The sequence below is a fragment of the Chrysemys picta genome, chromosome 8 (genome assembly GCF_011386835.1).
Source record: "Chrysemys picta bellii isolate R12L10 chromosome 8, ASM1138683v2, whole genome shotgun sequence".
Lineage (NCBI taxonomy): Eukaryota > Metazoa > Chordata > Testudines > Emydidae > Chrysemys > Chrysemys picta.
This window is the reverse complement of record NC_088798.1, coordinates 24,430,057-24,448,468: the sequence shown is the minus strand read 5'-3', so window position 1 is coordinate 24,448,468 and position 18,412 is coordinate 24,430,057. Positions and strand designations below refer to the sequence as shown.

The following is an 18,412-nucleotide window of genomic DNA, read 5'->3' as shown; positions in this document are numbered from 1 at the left end:
ATTTTCAGCTGCAGAACCTGAGTTATCGTTGTTGTTATCTCTTAACTAAACAACAATGTTGAAAGTCAACATGGAAACAAAACTTTTTTAATCTAGCAATTTTTCTACTAGTAAATATTGACTTTTAGAAGTTGAAAACATCAAGGAGTGAAGAGGTTTTAACAGATTTTCTAATAAATGATTTTACCCATTAATGGCCTAATACAATTAAAAATTTTAAAAGTATGTCTACATCTCAGCAACCCACACAATGCTGGGGAAGAGTTAATGTAGTTAAAAAAAACAAAACTTGATCCAAGCAAAAGTTGGAGGGATTTTTCTAAGTAAGGGAAAACCTTCTGATTTATCAAAACTTCTAAATTATGTAATGGAATTGGCTTTTTATTTTGGTGAACAGGGTATTTAGCAATAGAAAAGGTGAAATATACTTATTCCTTCAAAGTTACTCTTATCCTGTGATCCGTTTAACTGTGCTGGATCAAACTCTTTCCCATCACTTTCAATGGGACAAACATGTGACTTTGAATGCTGTTTGTAGTATTAAATACTAAAATGTACAATGTTTTAAATTATTTTTATTAGCAGACAGGATTTGGGAATTGTATATACATATAAACTGCAACCTTTCCCTGGGAGCCAGAAGGCCAGATTTTAGCTGTAAGTCACTTCTTGGAGCAAGGTGAGACATGGCCAAGCAACAGTGTGGGAATGGCTGGCTAAGCCAGCGTTCCTCTGTGGTCTTATTTACACTTGGAAATTATATTGTTTGAAGGGCAAAGATCTGTTACAGTGGTGTACACAAACTGTAACCTGTAAAAGTGGCAGAGCTCCCATTCCGGCATGCACTGCTGGGGCTTTTATGACATTTGTGGCAAGCCACGCCCAGAACTGCTTTTACTCTCTCCCCATTATGCACCTGAGGAGAGCTGGCCATGTTCTTGTCACTGCACCCTTTCTTTTCCCAAATAGCTGTGGATGGGAGTTGCCCAGTTATTCACCATGCGTTTTCTGGGAGGAGTGGGGTGAAGGGTCATATTTGGTGTTGACCTCTTCCCCATAGGCTTAGTTCTCTTATTAGCAGTGGTATGGGATGTCCCATTTATTTAAATGTATCTGCACAATTAAAAAAAATGAGCACTTTGTGAAGTACTTGAAATCCTCAGATGAAGGGTGATGTATATGCACAGAACATCAGTAGTCTTTATTACTAACTTTATTGCATAAATACTACTACTCACATGGGGCCTTAGGACCCAGTCCTGCAAGCTTATACACCGGCTTACCTTCAGACATGTGATTGGCCCCACTGATTTCAGTGGGGACCACTTGTGTGACTAAAGTTACACACATGCAGGAGTGGGGCCTTTGTTTTAAAACATGATTATTCAAGCAATGTGCAGAAGACTGTCCAAGAAATAAGATGTAATTTCAGTTTCTGACTATAATTTAGTATTCTTGCACATTTTCATTACTTTATGTAATAAATAACTTTGGCATTTATTAAACATGCATTTGACTTTATTCTAATTGTTTCCTTCTGTATGGCAGCTTCTGTGATAGGCAATATTTACTTAAATAGGATTTCAGTGAACAGTAAAATTAACAATTCTGGCTTTGCTAATTTAAGGTGCTATGCACAGCATTTCTTCTTCTGAGTACGAACAGAAACAACAGAAATTGTTACCTGTAAGCCCACATTGATAAAGTAATGCTGCTGTTACAGTTACCATGTTTTGATGTAAGTCTCATCAATTTAATCTTGGTATATTTAGCACTGTTGTGATGGCAATTATCTTTTTTGACACTCTCAGGTGTAGACACTCCTAGCTCCAAATATATTTACATATTTATCTCACTTAATTGTCGTGTAATTTTAATGAGAGTTATATTGGTGGGTTTTGTGTTAAGTTAATTATATTTTGTTTACCCTTCAGTAGCACCTTGTGAGGATTGTGGCAGTGTAATGCACAAGCCCATCTTGACAGAACTGATGAATAGCTAGAGATAGAGGTATTGGCAGACTGCTCACCAGTGCCATGTCTAGAATTTGTTTTCCTTAATAATTCAGAAAGGCTGGAATTCGATAAAATCATTTCCATTTTCAGAGTGAACGGAAAGGGTAAATGAATAAAGACACCAGTAATGGAACCATTGTGTTTGTGTTGTCGAACAGGCAGGGCAGCGTCACATTTTATTGTTCCCTGTGAAAATTATTTGTGCATGTGGTTGCTTTGTGGAATCAGTTTCTGCTCTGTTGGCTAGATTTCTCTTTGCTCGGTGTCACTTTTACCTAGCCCAACCCTGCTGGTGGTTGTGGGGTTGGCCCTTTCTACCTCAGTAATTGTAATCCACAGCTCAGTGCTCTGGGAGCAGTTCAAGTCCATTGGCTCTACAGTGTCATTTTGTTAGTGGGGGTGCCTTTCAGGAGGTTCATGCAGAGAGTGCTCCTGGTACCAGCAGAGTGCACGCACATACAAGGATAAAAATGGGCTTGTGGATATGGGTGATATGGGAGTGTCTGGAGGAAGTGACTGTTTATTAACTGCTAGAGTTTAACATGGACATGCAAGTGGGATGGGAAGCACTTTTGTTTAAATTAATAAAAGTGAGGTTTAAAATGGTGCCTGAGGGTGAGTGGAGGCTTTGGAGGAGTGAGCTGTTGTGATGGAGCAGAGCAAGCTCCATTTTTTTGTTTAATACAAATTATCTTATTTTGTAGCATTCATAAAACTAATTTTTAGTCAGTTTGCTGCTCATATCTGAAAGGGGACTAATAGTATTGAAATTTGGATCAGACATAGTGTAGACAGGCATTGCACACAGAGAACTCTGCTACTGCTCCTAAATCCTGACCTGCTGCTCTGCTGTGCTTTTCAAGCTAAGGAACTAATATAGTTGTTGCAATTCCAAACTCCTCCGTATCCCTGGGTTACAGTATCCCCAGTCTAACAGTGAGAGGGATGTAGTTTACCCTCACTCTGTCCTGGTCCTTAGAGAGAGAGAGAGAGAGTGTGTGTGTGTGTACACACATATGATTGGTAAGGTGTAAATGAATTTATATTATGGTATACAGTATATCCTATCAGTCTAGATGATGATGATATTGTAATGAGTTTTTATGTTGGTTACTTTATGGTTAAGTATAATAAAAATAAATATAATAAACATAAATGGTTGTTTATCCCTTTGTATTTAAAAAATGGACATAGATTGTTAGTTTGTGACATGTGTTGTCTTTTCTTGTCTTTCTGTTCCTTTTAAACGGCTATAATTTTGTTCTTCTTTGATAATATTCCTTGCGCCTGTAAAATACCTACCTTGATCTAGTCAGAGATCTTTAGTGCATTTTACTCTGAAGGGCTTGGTGTTCTATTCTGAATACTTTGAAAAAGAGAAATATTTCCTGCCTCTCTCCTCAAGAAAACTGGTCATGAAGGGTTGTTTTTTGAGGGCTGTTTTTGTGCTGGAGCTACCCTCTTGGGTTGTGCCTGCTGCTGTCCTTGGGGTGAATATGGAACCTATGCTGTTGAAGAGACAGGGATTGGCCATTGCTGTAGATAGTCGTAGATCAATATATAGAGTTGTGAATGATGTGTAGAGTTCCTAAACTGAGTGATTTCAGAAAGCAGCTGGATTTTTTTTTGCCAGACTTGCATACACTAAGTTGAGTCAGTGAATGCAAAAATCACATAGTTCAGGGTTGGGTGGGATGGTAGGAGAGTCTTTTCTTCTGCAGTGCTCTTGCCACTCCAATCTCTATATTCCTCCTATTCTTTATTTTGACAGCTCCCTGTGCTTTCTCTGCCAAATATGCTTAGTGCCCAAGAGGGTGTGTATAGTTCACAAGTTCCTTGGTCTGGCTGTGGCAAGCACACAGTTTCAGACTCTTCCACCACAACTTAGTTTACTGCAGTCAGGTGAGGTGAGTAACAGGCAGGTGAAGTGCAGCCAGGTTTTTATCATTAATTTATAAGCACTGTAATCTGTGTCTTCTTATAAGCCTTACTACAGTGGAGATAAATTGGTATTTACTCAGCTTATGAGCTCTCCTTCTACAAAGAAGTCCTCTGTATTCCTAACCAGGTAGCATAAAACACTGAATTAGATGAAAAAGTATCAGGTGAATATTCATGGCACTAGGATGCACTGATACTTTCTCAGGTCTTCCCTGACAGGGGCCTGGCCTTTGAGCCTTATTGTCTTTTGATGCTGCAAGCATGGCAAACATGCCTGTCTCAGTATGTACAATACATACTGGCTAGTTTTGCTGTAGCAGACTGAGCCCAGGTATCATGACATATTGGTAATACTTACGTTCTATAGGAGCTAAAATACCTAGCAGCAGTGAGTTGATTTGAGAATAGTTTGATCTTTTTTGTTGTTGTTTCTTTACTCACACAATCTGTTGCTATCATTCTGCCCTGTCTGTATAAACTTTGTAAAAATCCTGGCTGACCTGTTAGTGGAAAGCAACTGAATACAATAGCAGGGTGGGGCTTTGAGAAGAAACTAACCAGTTTTTAAAAATAGAGAAGCTGCAGTTTTGCCAGTTCTAAGTTGCCCATCCTGCCTTTTCACTGAGAAACGTATGCTTTGCGAGAGGAGAATGCTTTGGGGAGAGGGGAAGGATAGCTCAGTGGTTTGAGCATTGGCCTGCTAAACCCAGGGTTGTGAGTTCAATCCTTGAAGGGGCCACTTAGGGATCTGAGGCAAAAATCAGTACTTGGTCCTGCTAGTGAAGGCAGGGGGCTGGACTCGATGACCTTTCGGGGTCCCTTCCAGTTCTATGAGATAGGTATCTCTCTCTCTCTCTCGATATATATATAATGGCCATACTTTAACATGCTCAGATAAATGAGGCAGATCCTTCTCACCTGCTTTCCTCTCCCCCCCGAGGTGTGTGCTCACTTCTCTCCTCAGCGTAATGCAGTTTGAGAAATGCAAGCTAATCCTGATGCTAGAACAGTGAGCCCATCTGTTTACATGCATAATGTAATGCACAACACAGGGCAGAGGAGGACTTCTCTAATTCTAGCTGTAGAGATTCTGGGGACATTTTTTAAAAACATCTCATCCCAGTAATGAAGTTTCCAAGAAGAGGGAATATTTATTTGGATTCTAATGCCTTAAAATGTAGCCATTGAGATGTTTGATTAGATCTTGTACTCAGTATAGCATGTTGAGTAGAAGATCTTATGTTGTCTAACATCTGCTGTTAATACAGCCTACCACCTGGAAATAAATGGATACTCATGGGATATCCAGGGGAAAATAACTGGGTAGAAACGTCCCTAATCATTTATGAATATCACTATTTCTCCACATAAATAAACACATCTTTATTTGTTTTAGAGTGAATACATTTACATTTGGTATTGGATGTTTTGGGACATACAATTTGTTTTTATAAGATTAAAGAAAAAATATGCCTTAAAGAATCTCAGTTTAAAAATAACTGAATGGGCTGGCCCAGTGATTCAAAGTGGCTCTATATTGTACTGCCATATATGGTGGATCAGAGGTGGGCTTCTGAGCAGGAAGGAGAGTTCTGCCTCTTAAAATGATGACATGTGGCTGGTACCTGGTGTAGCCTTGACAAGCTGATATGGAAGATGTAATATACTAGCCAAGTGTGTGTGGTCATGGCTGTCGGTAATTGCTGTCACCCACAGAAGGTACATACCACTAATATAGTTACTCCTTCAGCTCATGTGGCTTGAACAATTTGTTTCTGGAGTCTATCCCCACTGGCAACCAGTTGTTATAAAGCAGTGGCCTTTATAAGAGTAAGCTCTTCTGTATGTCAGACCATTGGGATGAGCTTTCCCAGATGGGGTGTGGCTAACATGGTGTCACACACCGTGTGTAGGCAGTGAGATATAGAGATTGGAGCAGAGCCAGAAGTCACGGAGTTTGGGGAAAGGTAGAGACGAGGGTTGGAGTGGGAGCAGGCGCAGATTGGAGCAAGGATTTGTACAGGAGGCAGGTCTGGTGCAGCTGTAGGCAAAGAACTCATTAAGCAGCTGCTGTTGCTACAAGGCTTAAATGATGATCTCTTAGCTCTTCTATATAAGAACTACCACACTGGCTCAGACCAATGGAATGTCTAGCCTGGTATCCTATCTTCCAACAGTGCCCAATGACTAGAACAGAGCAACCATCAAGTGATCCATCCCCTGTCATGCCATCCCAGCATCTGACAGTCAGAGGGCTAGGACACCCAAGTATGGGATTGCATCCCAGACTGTTATGGCTAATAGCCATCGATTGACCTATCCCCCATGAACTTATCTAATTCCAGTTATAGTTTGGGCCTTCACAACATCCCCTGGCAGAGAGTTCTACAGGTTGGCTGTGGGTTGTGTGAAGTAGTACTTTTTTTTGTTTGTTTTAAAGCGGCTGCCTATTAATTTCATTGGGTGACTCCAGTTTCTTGTGTTCTGTGAAGGAGTAAATAACACTTCCTTATTCACATTCTCCACATCATTGATGATTTTATAGACCGCTATCATATCCCCCCCTTAGTCATCTCTTTTCCAAGATGAATAAGCCCAGTCTTTTTAATCTCTCTTCATATGGAAGCTGTTCCTTACCCCTAATCATTTTTGTTGCCTTACTTTTTCCAGTTCTAATATATGTTTGTTGAGCTGGGGTGACCAGAACTGCACACAGTATTTGAGCTATGAGCATACTGTGGATTTATACAGTGGCATTATGATATTTTCGGTCTTACTATCTATCCCTATCCTAATGGTTCCTAACATTCTGTTAGCTTTTTTGACTGCTGCTGCATATTGAGTGGATGTTTTCGGAGAACTATCCATAGTGACTCCAAGATCTCTCTCTTGAGTGGTAGACCCCTTGATTTTGAATATATAGTTGTGATTGTGTTTTTCAATGTGCATTTATCAATACTGAATTTCATCTGCCATTTTGTTGTCCAGTCATCCAGTTTTGTGAGATCACTTTGTAAATATCTTGAGCAGTTTTGTATGATCTGTAAACTTTGCCACTTTCCTGTTCACCCCCTTTTCTAGATCATTTATGACTATGTTGAACAGCACTGGTCTCAGAACCAGATCCCTCTCTGTTTACCTCTCTCCATGCTGAAAACTAAGCATGTATTCCTACCCTTTTTTTTTTGTATCTTTTAACCAGTTACTGATCCACGAGAGGATCTTCCCTCTTATTCCATGACTGCTTAGTTTGCTTAAGAGCCTTAGTGAATGGACCTTGTTAAAGGCTTTCTGAAATTCCAAGTACATTATATCTATTGGATCACCCTTGTCCATATGTTTGTTTGACATCCTCACAGAATTATAATAGATTGGTGAGGCCTGATTTCGCTTTACAAAAGCCATGTTGACTCTTCCCCCAACAAATTGTGTTAATCTATGTGTCTGATAATTCTGTTCTTTATTATAGTTTCAACCAATTTGTCTAGTACTGAAGTTAGGCTTATTGGCCTGTAATTGCCAGAATCACCTCTGGAGTCATTTAAAAAAAATTGGCATCACATTAGCTATTCTCCAGTCATCTGGTACAGAAGCTGATTTAAGTAAGACATTACAAACCGCATTGGTACAGCTGTGCCACTGTAAGCTCGCTAGTGTAGACGAGACCGTAGTCCTTTAGCTCAAGTGACAGAGGCCTGTACTCGTGCTGCCTAAGGTCCTTGGTTTTATCCCTGGTGTGGATTCTCTTTTGATTCGTTAGAATTACAGTGGGGAGAAAACATTAAGATTTGTCTCAAGCAAAATAACTATGAGCAAGATGTTCACATATAAGCATTTTAAATAAGCTGTTCAAATCCCCCATTTAACTGGACACTTAGAATAGATATATATGCATATAAGTGAGAATCATGTATCAGAATATGGGTATTTTTCAATCACCCATGTCTATGACCATAGTGTGATGAAAAACATGGTGTATTTGATTAAAATACAGAAAATTAGCTCTGTGGGTCTTGAATAAATTGGGGGAATTTATTGAATAATAGGTGCATTCTACAGAAGACTTCCGTTCTTTTGTCTCCTAAACATACACACAATTTTTTAGCGTCACTTTTCTGTATCACGGGGGTGAAGATTAATGCTTACTTGTAAAGCATTTTAAAATCCTTACAAGATACCATAGAATTTTGGAGAAATACCTGATTAATAAATTGGGTAAAAGTAAAGAATGAAATTGTCACCAGTGTATTGAACAATTTTTTGGAACAGAAATTAATTTCATAAAACGGCTTATTGAATGAAAAATTTAGACACAGGAAATGACAAGCAAAGCCATCATGGCGTAATTATCATATTTCTATAGTGATCTTTCAAATTTGAAAGCAAATACATTTGTTTAAGATGCAGTTGTTGGCGTTAACATATTTGTTAAGTGTAGCTAGCATTCTCTCCAGTATGTTGTCTGAGTTTTTGTTGTTGTTTCATAATTATTTTACTCAAAATGTGGGGCGTCAGTAATCATTACATTATTGTTAATAAGTAAAAACTGTGGGATAAGATGAAAATGCTCTAAATTGTTTTACAGATTAACAGGAATCCTTTATGTTGGAATTCCGTTATGACTTTAATCTTACTGTGGGCACCAAAGAGGATTAAGTTATTACTAGATGGCTGGAATTATTATTTTCCTTAGCCCCCAAAATCAAGAATATAACTGACAAATAAGAAGTTCATACTTTCATTAGATACACTGGGCGTGTATATTATGATTATATATTATATGTATATTTCATTTTGAGAGTGAATTCTGTGCTTTCTTTTCAGAATTATAATGATTACCTGATTTGCAATGTAAAATTGCAACTAAATCTGAATTGCTATTAGAATGTCCTTAAAAATATGTAATATGCATGCTGCTTACATGGAGTTCTGTGTAGTGAATTCTGATTGGCCTTTCCAATGCGAGTGTTTAATTTCTTGTTCCTCCTGTTGGATGGTGTCTTTTTTTTCTGAGGGCGTGGGACATTTCGTTTTCACTCTCTGATCTGAGGAAGCCTTGCATTTTAAAGATCTCTTTTGAAACGTGGACCTGTTTTGTTTCTGACTTGAGAATGAAATTTGAAATGTCAGCTCTTTAGTGCAGATTACAAAATATAAGAATGGCAAAGAAGAAAAGGAGCCTTTCGTCCATCAGTGGAGGAGAGGAGAAGAAGACAAAGAGGAAAATTTCAGAAAGGAAAATTACTGGGAAGAAAATAAATAAATGCACCCAAAATATTACATAAAACCCATCCTAGTGATGTAGTAACACAGTTCTACAGTACTGAACAGGAAGCTTGCTTCAATTCTCTCATCTGATTGCTGACCCCCTAAGCTATTCCCCTGGGAATAGCTTAGGGGGTCAGCTGGGAATTCCACTGAGGCGGCACGTCCATCATGTAATGGACCCCTTGGAACACAATGCTATTTTGTTTCTGTAATAGTAGATATGGATATTCAGCCCTTAGGTTTTGTGACATAAGCAAAGACCATGGGCTAGATTCACAAAGGGACTTAAATACCTAACTGCCACTTCAGATGACGAGTTCAACATTGAGGTGCCATTGCTCAGTTCCCACTTAACCCTGTAGATGCCTAAATTTCGGCAACTGGGCCATATACATAGTCTCCTCAGTCCAGACACCACCCAGCAGCTCAGTGGCTGAATCATGCATGTGCCCCAGTAGAATTCTCAAACTAGACATTCCCCTACCTATCTTGCCTTTGGAGCCTGATCTGGTAGGTGGGAGGATGGGGAAGTGGTGGTGCCCCCTCCTGCCCCCTTAACCCAGTGGTAGAGCACACAGCTGGGATGTGGGAGTCCTAGGTGCCATTTCCCCCGCTCCCCGATCTGGAGCAGAGATTTGAAGTTGGGTCTTCCACCTCCCAGGATAGTGCCCTAGCGAGTGAGCTGTGGAGTATTCTGGGGCAGGTCTCCCTCAGTCTCTGCTGTTGAAGCTGTTCCTACCTGCCTTTGAAGGGTGGGTCACAGGCCATGAGCCTCTCCTAACTTAGGCAGTTCCCAAGGTGGCTTTTGTGAATCCTATTCTAAGGCATCTAACTCTCCCCATGCATTAGGGAGCCTGCAAGCCTAATTCAGGGTTATGAATTCCACTAGATGGCAGGGCACCTAGGAGTTAGTTATTGAAACGCCTAAATCCCCTTTGTGAATCTAGTCCATCTGGCTAGGACTGGGAAGAAACGTTCTCTGTAAGCATGTTATTGCATAAGTGAGGTCACTTTTGAGGTTTGCTCCTTTTCTTTGACGTGTATGCCATAAGTCACTGTTGGGAATAGGCTACTGTTCTGATCCAGTATGGGAATTCTTGAGTTCCTGACCAAATACTGCTGTAGTTACATTCTGTGAATTGCAGTGCCTACAGTCACCATCAAAATGTAGACACACGAGTTTAAGCCAGTCTTCTGGCCAAATAGTTGTTCTTTTTCATGCAACCTCCACGTTGAAATTAGTGGGAAGTTTTGCTTGGGTAAAGACTAAAGGATTGAGACCTTAGTGACACCTTAAAATATTTTTTTCTTTGCATGTGAAATATAGATGCACACTTTTAAATTTGAACTTTTATTCTAAAACCATTTTCTAACCTAATTGCTTCTGTAGCTTTAGTCCATTTTCTTTATCATTCTTTTCCATAAAATGCATTTTAACAGCAATAACATGTACTGTATGTTTTATGAAAAGTCCTCATTGAAAATCTTGGATGCTTTCCATTAGGATCCCTACAGACCCATCCAATTTGAAAATACAGTGTTTTATTCTCTCTTTAATTACAATACATGGAGCAGCTTTCTGTTAACTGTTTTGAAGTTCCATAGAATAATGATTCTATCAGAACTATAGAGTATGACAGAAAATATTCACAGAAGGAAGCTCACTGTTGCTTAGCTACCTACCTTTTTAATTCGGACTCTCTAGCAATTTGATAATGACTAGCCCTTAAGCTACTAAATGTATTTGTTCATGACACATTGTGCCATTTTATGTGTGCATTTCACCTTTGTGTTACAGCTATTATTGTAGGAATAAAGAGGGCGTTTATAATGGGGTTATATGTAGTGTAAATCAAAAATCTTAAGTACATCAATTATACAAGCCACTCTTAGTAAAGTTCTCATCTGGGTACTACTCAGGTGAAATTGCTAGATAGAGAAACAGTCTGAACTAAAAGAATTATGGGCCTGATCCTCCAAATATTTACCACTACTGTGAATAGTCCCACTGAAAGCGATAAAACTACCCTTATTAGTAAGTATTACACCCAGGGAAAATATATGCAGGGTCAGGCTCCGAATCTTTAAGTGCATGCGCGCGCGCACACACACACACACACCCGTCAACATAATTTATAATGATATTTAATTAATTGCAAGTGAAGAGATCACAGCATCCTAATATTTTGTCCATCCAGACTTTTACAAGGAGCATGGCATGGTTGGGTTTAGAAGGAACTTTGCTTGAATAAGGACTGCAAGTTAGGATCCATGTCAATCGGATTTTTAAAGAATTCAGGAGGCAAGATTTGTGTGTTGGCAATTACTTTCTGATCAGCCCTCTTACTAATATCTATACAGGGCCAGATTTGTCAGAGAGATCTCTTAACGTGTTTCCACAAAATTTGTGTATGCACTTGTGTACTCAAAAAAGGTACATTCACACATAAGTACTGGTATTGCACAAACACATGCCCCCATTATGTGGGTACAAATAGGTATATGAAACTTTTGCTCCTGAAGCAGTCCCTTTGATTTAATATATTCTTAAGGCCAGAAAGGACCATTACAATATTCTAGCCTGACCATAGAATTTCACCCAGTAATCCTTGCAGCAAGCTCAGAAATACTGGTTGAGTTAGAACGTAAATCCAGTTTTGATTTAAAGATTTAAACTTTGGCCCTCAGCTGTGGGGCACTTTATAATTGCCCTCTTCTCTCTGTGCACCTATTTGCATTCTGAAAACATCTTCTAACACCTCCTTCCCACTTCACTGAAAAAACAGCAGCGTTTGTGACTGAAAAGAAACAGAAATGCTTAGACCAAAATGTTAGTTACTGTAAAATTCAAATAATTATTCTAATCACTGACATCTGAAAATTGTTTTGCTTATCTACATCTCTGAAATTCTTGATGTTCTGTGTTTAAAAAAACAAACCAACCCTCTTGTCTATAAGCTATACCCTGTTAGTCTCTGTCTTAGTACTTTCAGCACATATGAAGATTACTTATAAGGTTGTTTAGGCAATTTTTAGCCATCTTATTGTGTGTTTTTACATAGACTGGGAAATATGGCTCCATGTAAATACATCAAGTTGAGGAGCATGCTCACTTTCTCTGACTAATTGTTTTGTTTCATGAATAAGCATTAGTGGATAAAGCTTATAACAGAATCTGATTTGACTAACATTTGCCTATGTGGGTTTTTTTCATTGTTTCTATTTGAAATTTGTGTGTGTTGTGGTGGTGGTTTTTTCTTTCTTTCTTGTGGTTGCCTTTTTAACTTTAAAATTATTTTTTTGTCCTAAAGTTTTAAAAGTCAAAGTGATTTAAAACACACAGCTGATAATGTTTGGACAGTGGAACTCAAGCAATAGAAGAGGTTTTAAATAAATCATTTTTACTGTGTTTAAAAGGCTAAAACATCATCTAAGTACATTAAACCAAAATTTAAATTATTTAAAAATCCATCCCAGTATTGTTTCCTTGTACTCCTCCATCTGTCTGTCTGTATCCATCTGTTGTCTCTTGTCTTACACTTGGATTGTAAGCTCCTTGGGGCAGGGACTGTCTTTTTGTTCTGTTTGTACAGCACCTAGCATGATGGGATCCTGCTCCATGACTAGCTTTCTTAGGTTCTCAGGTAACTCGATTAGTTAATAATAATAAACCTCATTCCTTCTCTTATGTCTCTGGTATTTGTCTTATCTCACGCTCTGGCATAGAAAGGAAGGGTGAACTCCTGACCTGGTTGAAATTAATGGCACAACTCCCATTGACTTCAATACCGGCAAGTCTGTAATTCATTATTTCTCAGGATCTTAGGGAGGTAAATGTGTTAAAGTAGAGCACTAATTCTATTGTTTTAAGACAGTCATAAACTCATCATACATACAAGTTGTGAGAGTTTCAGAAAACGGTTTCAGGTCATCTCATCCATTTATTTCTGTGCTATCATTTTATGTGTTCAGTAGTTGTGGGATGTCTATGTGACACCATAGTTGAAAATGTTGGTACATTTAAATATAATTATGTACTCAGCAGCATTATTGACAGTTTTAGGTGTGCAACAGAGGCACCTCTTGGACTTGAACATAGCAGTGGTTTAATATTCACATATAGTTTTCAGTTTCTAAATCTGTAATCCTATTTCTCAAGATATATTTATGTTTAAGATAACTGAGCATGCAGCGTCACTACTCCCAACTATTTTCCTTTATGTTGCTTTAGTCTTTCTATCAATAATATATCCAGTACATTTTAAAGTTGTGCTGCCTGGCTTTGAACAGATTATTTTGTGTCCTTGAATTCAAATGTAAAAGCATTACTGTACCAGACTCCATTGTCTCTTGGAATTTCATGTGGAAAGCTTCAGTACATGGCATGACAAAACGTAAAACCATACTCCTAGGTCACCTTATAAATATTTATACATATAAATTCTTTAAAGAAATTAAATTATGTGTTCTGTACAAAATAGAAGAGAGGCTTTTAGTGTCACTGACTGCAAATTGAAGTCATTTGTCTAGAAGGGTCAGGTGCCACTTTATGGTAAGGATTTGTCTCAGCTCCAAGAAGAGAAAGATTGATAGTACAAAGAGATTGATGAAATGAGCAATGCAATATGCATACGAAGTTGTGGGTTAATTAGAAGAATTTAAACAAGAAAGTTCCTTTGTATGGAGAAGTGTTTGGGAGCTGTTACTCTCAGAACTGAGGTACATTGGCAGCTTGCACATTTAGACTTGATTTTCCTGAGATATTTACATGAAGCTGTGTGGTTGCGAATACCAATGAAGGGGTATCAACAGCAGATACGTTTTATAGTTAACGATAGTTCTTTAGCAAATGTAAGGATGTATATATTTACTTTCTTTTAAATCTTCTGCTTTGTTGTTATTAATGTAAATTATAATCTGAGTTTCTTGGTTCTTTCAGCAGGGAAAATAAATTCAATAACATTTCATTGGCCTGTTTTTCTGGTTTGTGTCTCAGGCCCTCCTGTTTCCATTTGTTTTGTTTATGCATAACAAATATTATACGTAAAGAGAAATTTTCTCTTGATTTAGGGGGGAAAAAAAAAACCTATCCAGATCTATCCAGCTTTAGAAAATGGAGGCAGAGAAATCCAAAGGCTTTTGTTGTTGATTGAAAAGCTGTTTTGAAAGAACAGACGCTGCAAACTGCACCTATGGCTTTAAAGTTCCCAGCCACCTGGTGCATTTAGTGGGAAACAGCAAACTTCCTATAACCAGTTTCATGCAGAAATTGGAACTGTGGAGTATTTTGTATTTGTAACAATTTACCTGAGTGAAATATGACTGTTTTAATTTGACTTCATGCTACAAAAGCAGAACACCTTTGAATGCTCATGGTATAGAAGGAGAATATGGTTCAAGCTTTAGGTAGAAAATGTATATATTCTATGCATGACTGATGGCTTTTCTAATAACAAGAAGCCAAATCACTTCTCAGAAAATGAACAAAAACTAAAGAAGAACTTCAGTACAGTATTTGTGCTATGTAGACGTGGCCTATTTCTTTAGCAATTCTGTTTTAGCCGCATGTGTTTATTTTTCTTCGAGCAACTCCACCCTTTGCATACACCTAGGATTCTGCATTACTGTTTATGGTGTTAGATTGTGTGCAGGAGGTGTTGAGTTATGCTTCTCATAAGAATTGCAACTCTGATATCTCTGATTTCAGCATGTTTAAATTCTCAGCCAAAATGTTGCATGAATTACACAGATCTTAGACAGATTTTGGGCACTCTAGGTCTCTACCTGGCAGAGTTCATTTCCCACCACAGACCATACAAGATCTGAAATTTTCATGGTGCTGAGGAGAGAGCAGAAGTGATGCGAATCTTACCATTCAGTTTGTATCAGAAGGGGCGTAGCTGTCCTGGATATAGTTCACTTGTCTGCAGATAAGAGGATTGTTCAAGGGAGGAGTACTGATTGAGGACCAGGCAAGCACAGGCTCTTGGGCTTCCTGAGGTGCAAATCCTAGGGGAAACTACTGCGTTCAAATCAATCATACTGTGTATTATAGTCATTTAACTATTAATAATTATTTATATATTTAAATAACTATTAATTCATTAAATAACTCAGCACAGAAGGAACATCTGACCATTTCTTAGATGATGAAAAACCACACTTTCACACTTAAGAATGTATATTTTTAATACCCAACAAAGTTTTACCAAATTCTCCCATAAAATTTCACAGTTCGCCTGAGCCCAACCATGAGAGATTTCACTCCAAACAAATGTGTGAGGGATTTTTCTTCTGGAAAGTTATGTGCACCTGCAAATAGTGTACAACGAAAGTGGTGTCTCACTCATAGCTATAGTGTCACTCCCAGGATGCAGGTATAACAAGCTGTCAACTCACTTCACGCCAGTTACTTTTAACTTCATTAAAAGGACAGATGTTTGGTGCTGGATATCAGCTTTGTAAAGGATGTGCATATTGTCAATATTTTGCTCAAGTGCAAAGATTTTTTTTCCAGTTGATAAATCCAATAAGTATTTAGCATGAAGAACTAACAGTGATACCATTTTTATTTTACAGAAACCAAAGCAGAAAGACTGGCATCCTCCAGGAGGTTTTATTCTAGGACTCTGGGCATTGATTATCATGGTTTTCTTTAAAACATATGGAATCAAGCACATGAAATACATCTTCTAGGTTTTCTGAGCAACCAAGATGATTGCACTGACTGCAACATGGGATGAAAATTGGTGTTATCAAAGGTTCTTTATTTGTGTATTATGTCTGTTTGTAGTGACAAATAATGCTGAAACCTCACATCTAGATGCTCTTTTGATGTTGTGTCATCTGTCCTCCTTTCTGTAAAAAGCCTAACTAATAGTTATACTATTAGATAAAATGTATTTAAATGAGAAAGTATAAATTAATGTTGTTTCTGAGCAATTTTTCATCCTGTGTTTTCAGAGAGAGCAGGAAAACTGAAGATCTCAGCTGAATCTTTAAAATGTTAAGGCTGTTTATGAATTGGAAAAAGGGAGAATTCTTTCCCTTCCACCTCTAAATAAATTTTTTTAAAAGTTATCCCATCACTGGAACAAAGGTCTAGACAGTATGCGGAACCTTATTTAAGTAAGATGTAATTTTATCAATAAAAACTTAAGTCACTCTACAGACTTCAGGCATGACATATTGAAAACTTGCTCAACAGAAACAAAAATATTGTAGAAAATATTGATTTTTTTTTTGGTGTTAAATACAATCCTTTAGATCAGTACTTTTACCTAGGGCAACTTTGGGTTTAGGATTCTATGAGCCATTAGAATTGAAAACAAAAATATGGCCAAATAATAACTTAATTGAATCTAGTTGAATAAAAAGCTGCCAAAATGTGTGAAAACATTATTTCATCTTGTCCATTAGAAAACAGTAAATATCTAATAAGAACAAACCAATAAATATGTCAAAACAGAATTTACAAGACTTAAAACAATGCAGCTCAGAAACTCTTGAGTACAATAGTACAATTTTACAACTATTTTAAATCCCTGATACCAGAGTCAATTTTCCTCTCTGCAAAGAAGATCCAGTGTATCTAACGCATTGGAAACCCTCTAATCCAGATTGCATAGCCTTAAAAAGACACTGTTGCAAGGTCTGTGAATGGTTCTATGAATGAATGGCTAATGTATGCTTAATTGGGCTTTGTTCTTAGATTTTACCAATATTAGGTGACAGGAGGACCAAATCTGTTCATATACAGGAACAACAAATGCCAGAAGAGAGATTTCTGGAAATGTTTTTCCTGAATGCCTAAAGGTTCTGCTCTGTATGCCAAATATAAAGATTAGATATACAGGAAGGGAATAGTCTATCCGGCATAAATCTCTAAAAATCATTAGCTACTGTTTGTATTTGTATTACTAATGTATAGATGCCTGGATCATTTTGTTGGAGAGAATACAGCATTAAACATTGCTACATTGCATAGAACATGTACATTAGATGTTTTTATCATTGTTATTTTTAGGCTTGATTGCTACAGCCTCATGTTAGGGGTGGTGTTGAGGCACGCTGTCCTACAGGCACAATCCCACCCCCAGCTCTGGTGAGCGCAAAGTTAGTGCTGCTTCTGGAAAGGGTCTGGTGTCTGCCCAGATACTTCTAATGCAGGGGTGGGGAAGCTTTTTTCTATCAAGGTCCATTGACCCACAGAAAAAATCAGTCGAGGGCCACACACAAGTAAAAAGCAAGGGTCTGATCCAAAGCCCATGCTGTTGACTACCCAGGTCTTTGGATCAGATGCTGTGATGACGTTCTCGCCGTCAATCAGCCCTGCCATCCCCTGGTGGTGTTGTGTGGGCAATGATGCGGGGGGGTGGGAGCAGGAGAAATTGGGGCCATCTTCCCCCCCTCCCACCAGCCTTGTGGAGGGTGATGGACACTCTGTCCAGGGGTTGCCTGGGGCCCCGAGCTCACATCTAGCTCCGAGAGGAGACGCTGCTCTCCAGCAGCAACGGCTCCTGTCCCACCTCCCTGCACCGGGCCTGGCTCCCGAAGCAGCAGGCCTTTCTTTTTTGAGTATTCCTCTGCCGCCCCTGGGCTGCCTGCTCGCTCGCCTGTTGCCCTCCTTCCAGTGCCGGATTAGCCACTGGGCCAAGGGGGTGTGTCCAGGAACCCCAGCCAATTGGGAGGCCCCAGAAAAACGGGAGCCCATCTGCTCCGACCCAGCGCTCCAGCCAGGGAGCGGGATCAGGGTATGGGGGGTTGCTGGAGCGCCGGGCGGTGCAGGGTGAGTCCCGGACCCCACTCCCTGGCTGGAGCGTCGGGTGGGCGGGTGGAATGGGGTGAGCCCCCAACCCCGTTCCATGGCCCGGATGAAATTAAGCAACGGGCCGGGCTGTAGGTTCCCCACCTCTGTTCCACTGGCTGGTGCTAGAGATTAGCAGCATCTGCACTAGTCCCACAGAGTCGTCCTGCTCCATAAGCACAATGTTGTGCTCAGCACCTGTGACGAGCACAATGTGGGGGGAGGGAGCTGTAGACTTTTTCTTGCATATTTGCACATGCATCTCCATCTTGGCACTGCCATGAATGAGAGAAATGGGCAAATAGAGGCAGACTGTACCTTTGTATTCCTTTAAAAAAAATAAGAGATTTTTAAGGGAAAGTGGATGGCCTGAGGGGTTACT

At 39.1% G+C, this 18,412-nt stretch overlaps 2 protein-coding genes across 2 annotated transcripts in view; one reads left to right on the top strand and one right to left on the bottom strand.

Moving 5' to 3' along the window:
• PIGK (phosphatidylinositol glycan anchor biosynthesis class K) overlaps nt 1–17,219 on the top strand; it is a 114,567-nt gene extending 97,348 nt beyond the window's left edge. The window contains exon 11 of the mRNA XM_005302399.5: nt 15,804–17,219. Coding sequence (XP_005302456.2) covers nt 15,804–15,920 — 117 coding nt within the window. The 3' untranslated portion in view covers nt 15,921–17,219. The remainder of the gene's footprint in view (nt 1–15,803) is intronic.
• ST6GALNAC5 (ST6 N-acetylgalactosaminide alpha-2,6-sialyltransferase 5) overlaps nt 1–18,412 on the bottom strand; it is a 160,014-nt gene that overhangs the window by 34,149 nt on the left and 107,453 nt on the right. The window lies entirely within an intron of this gene.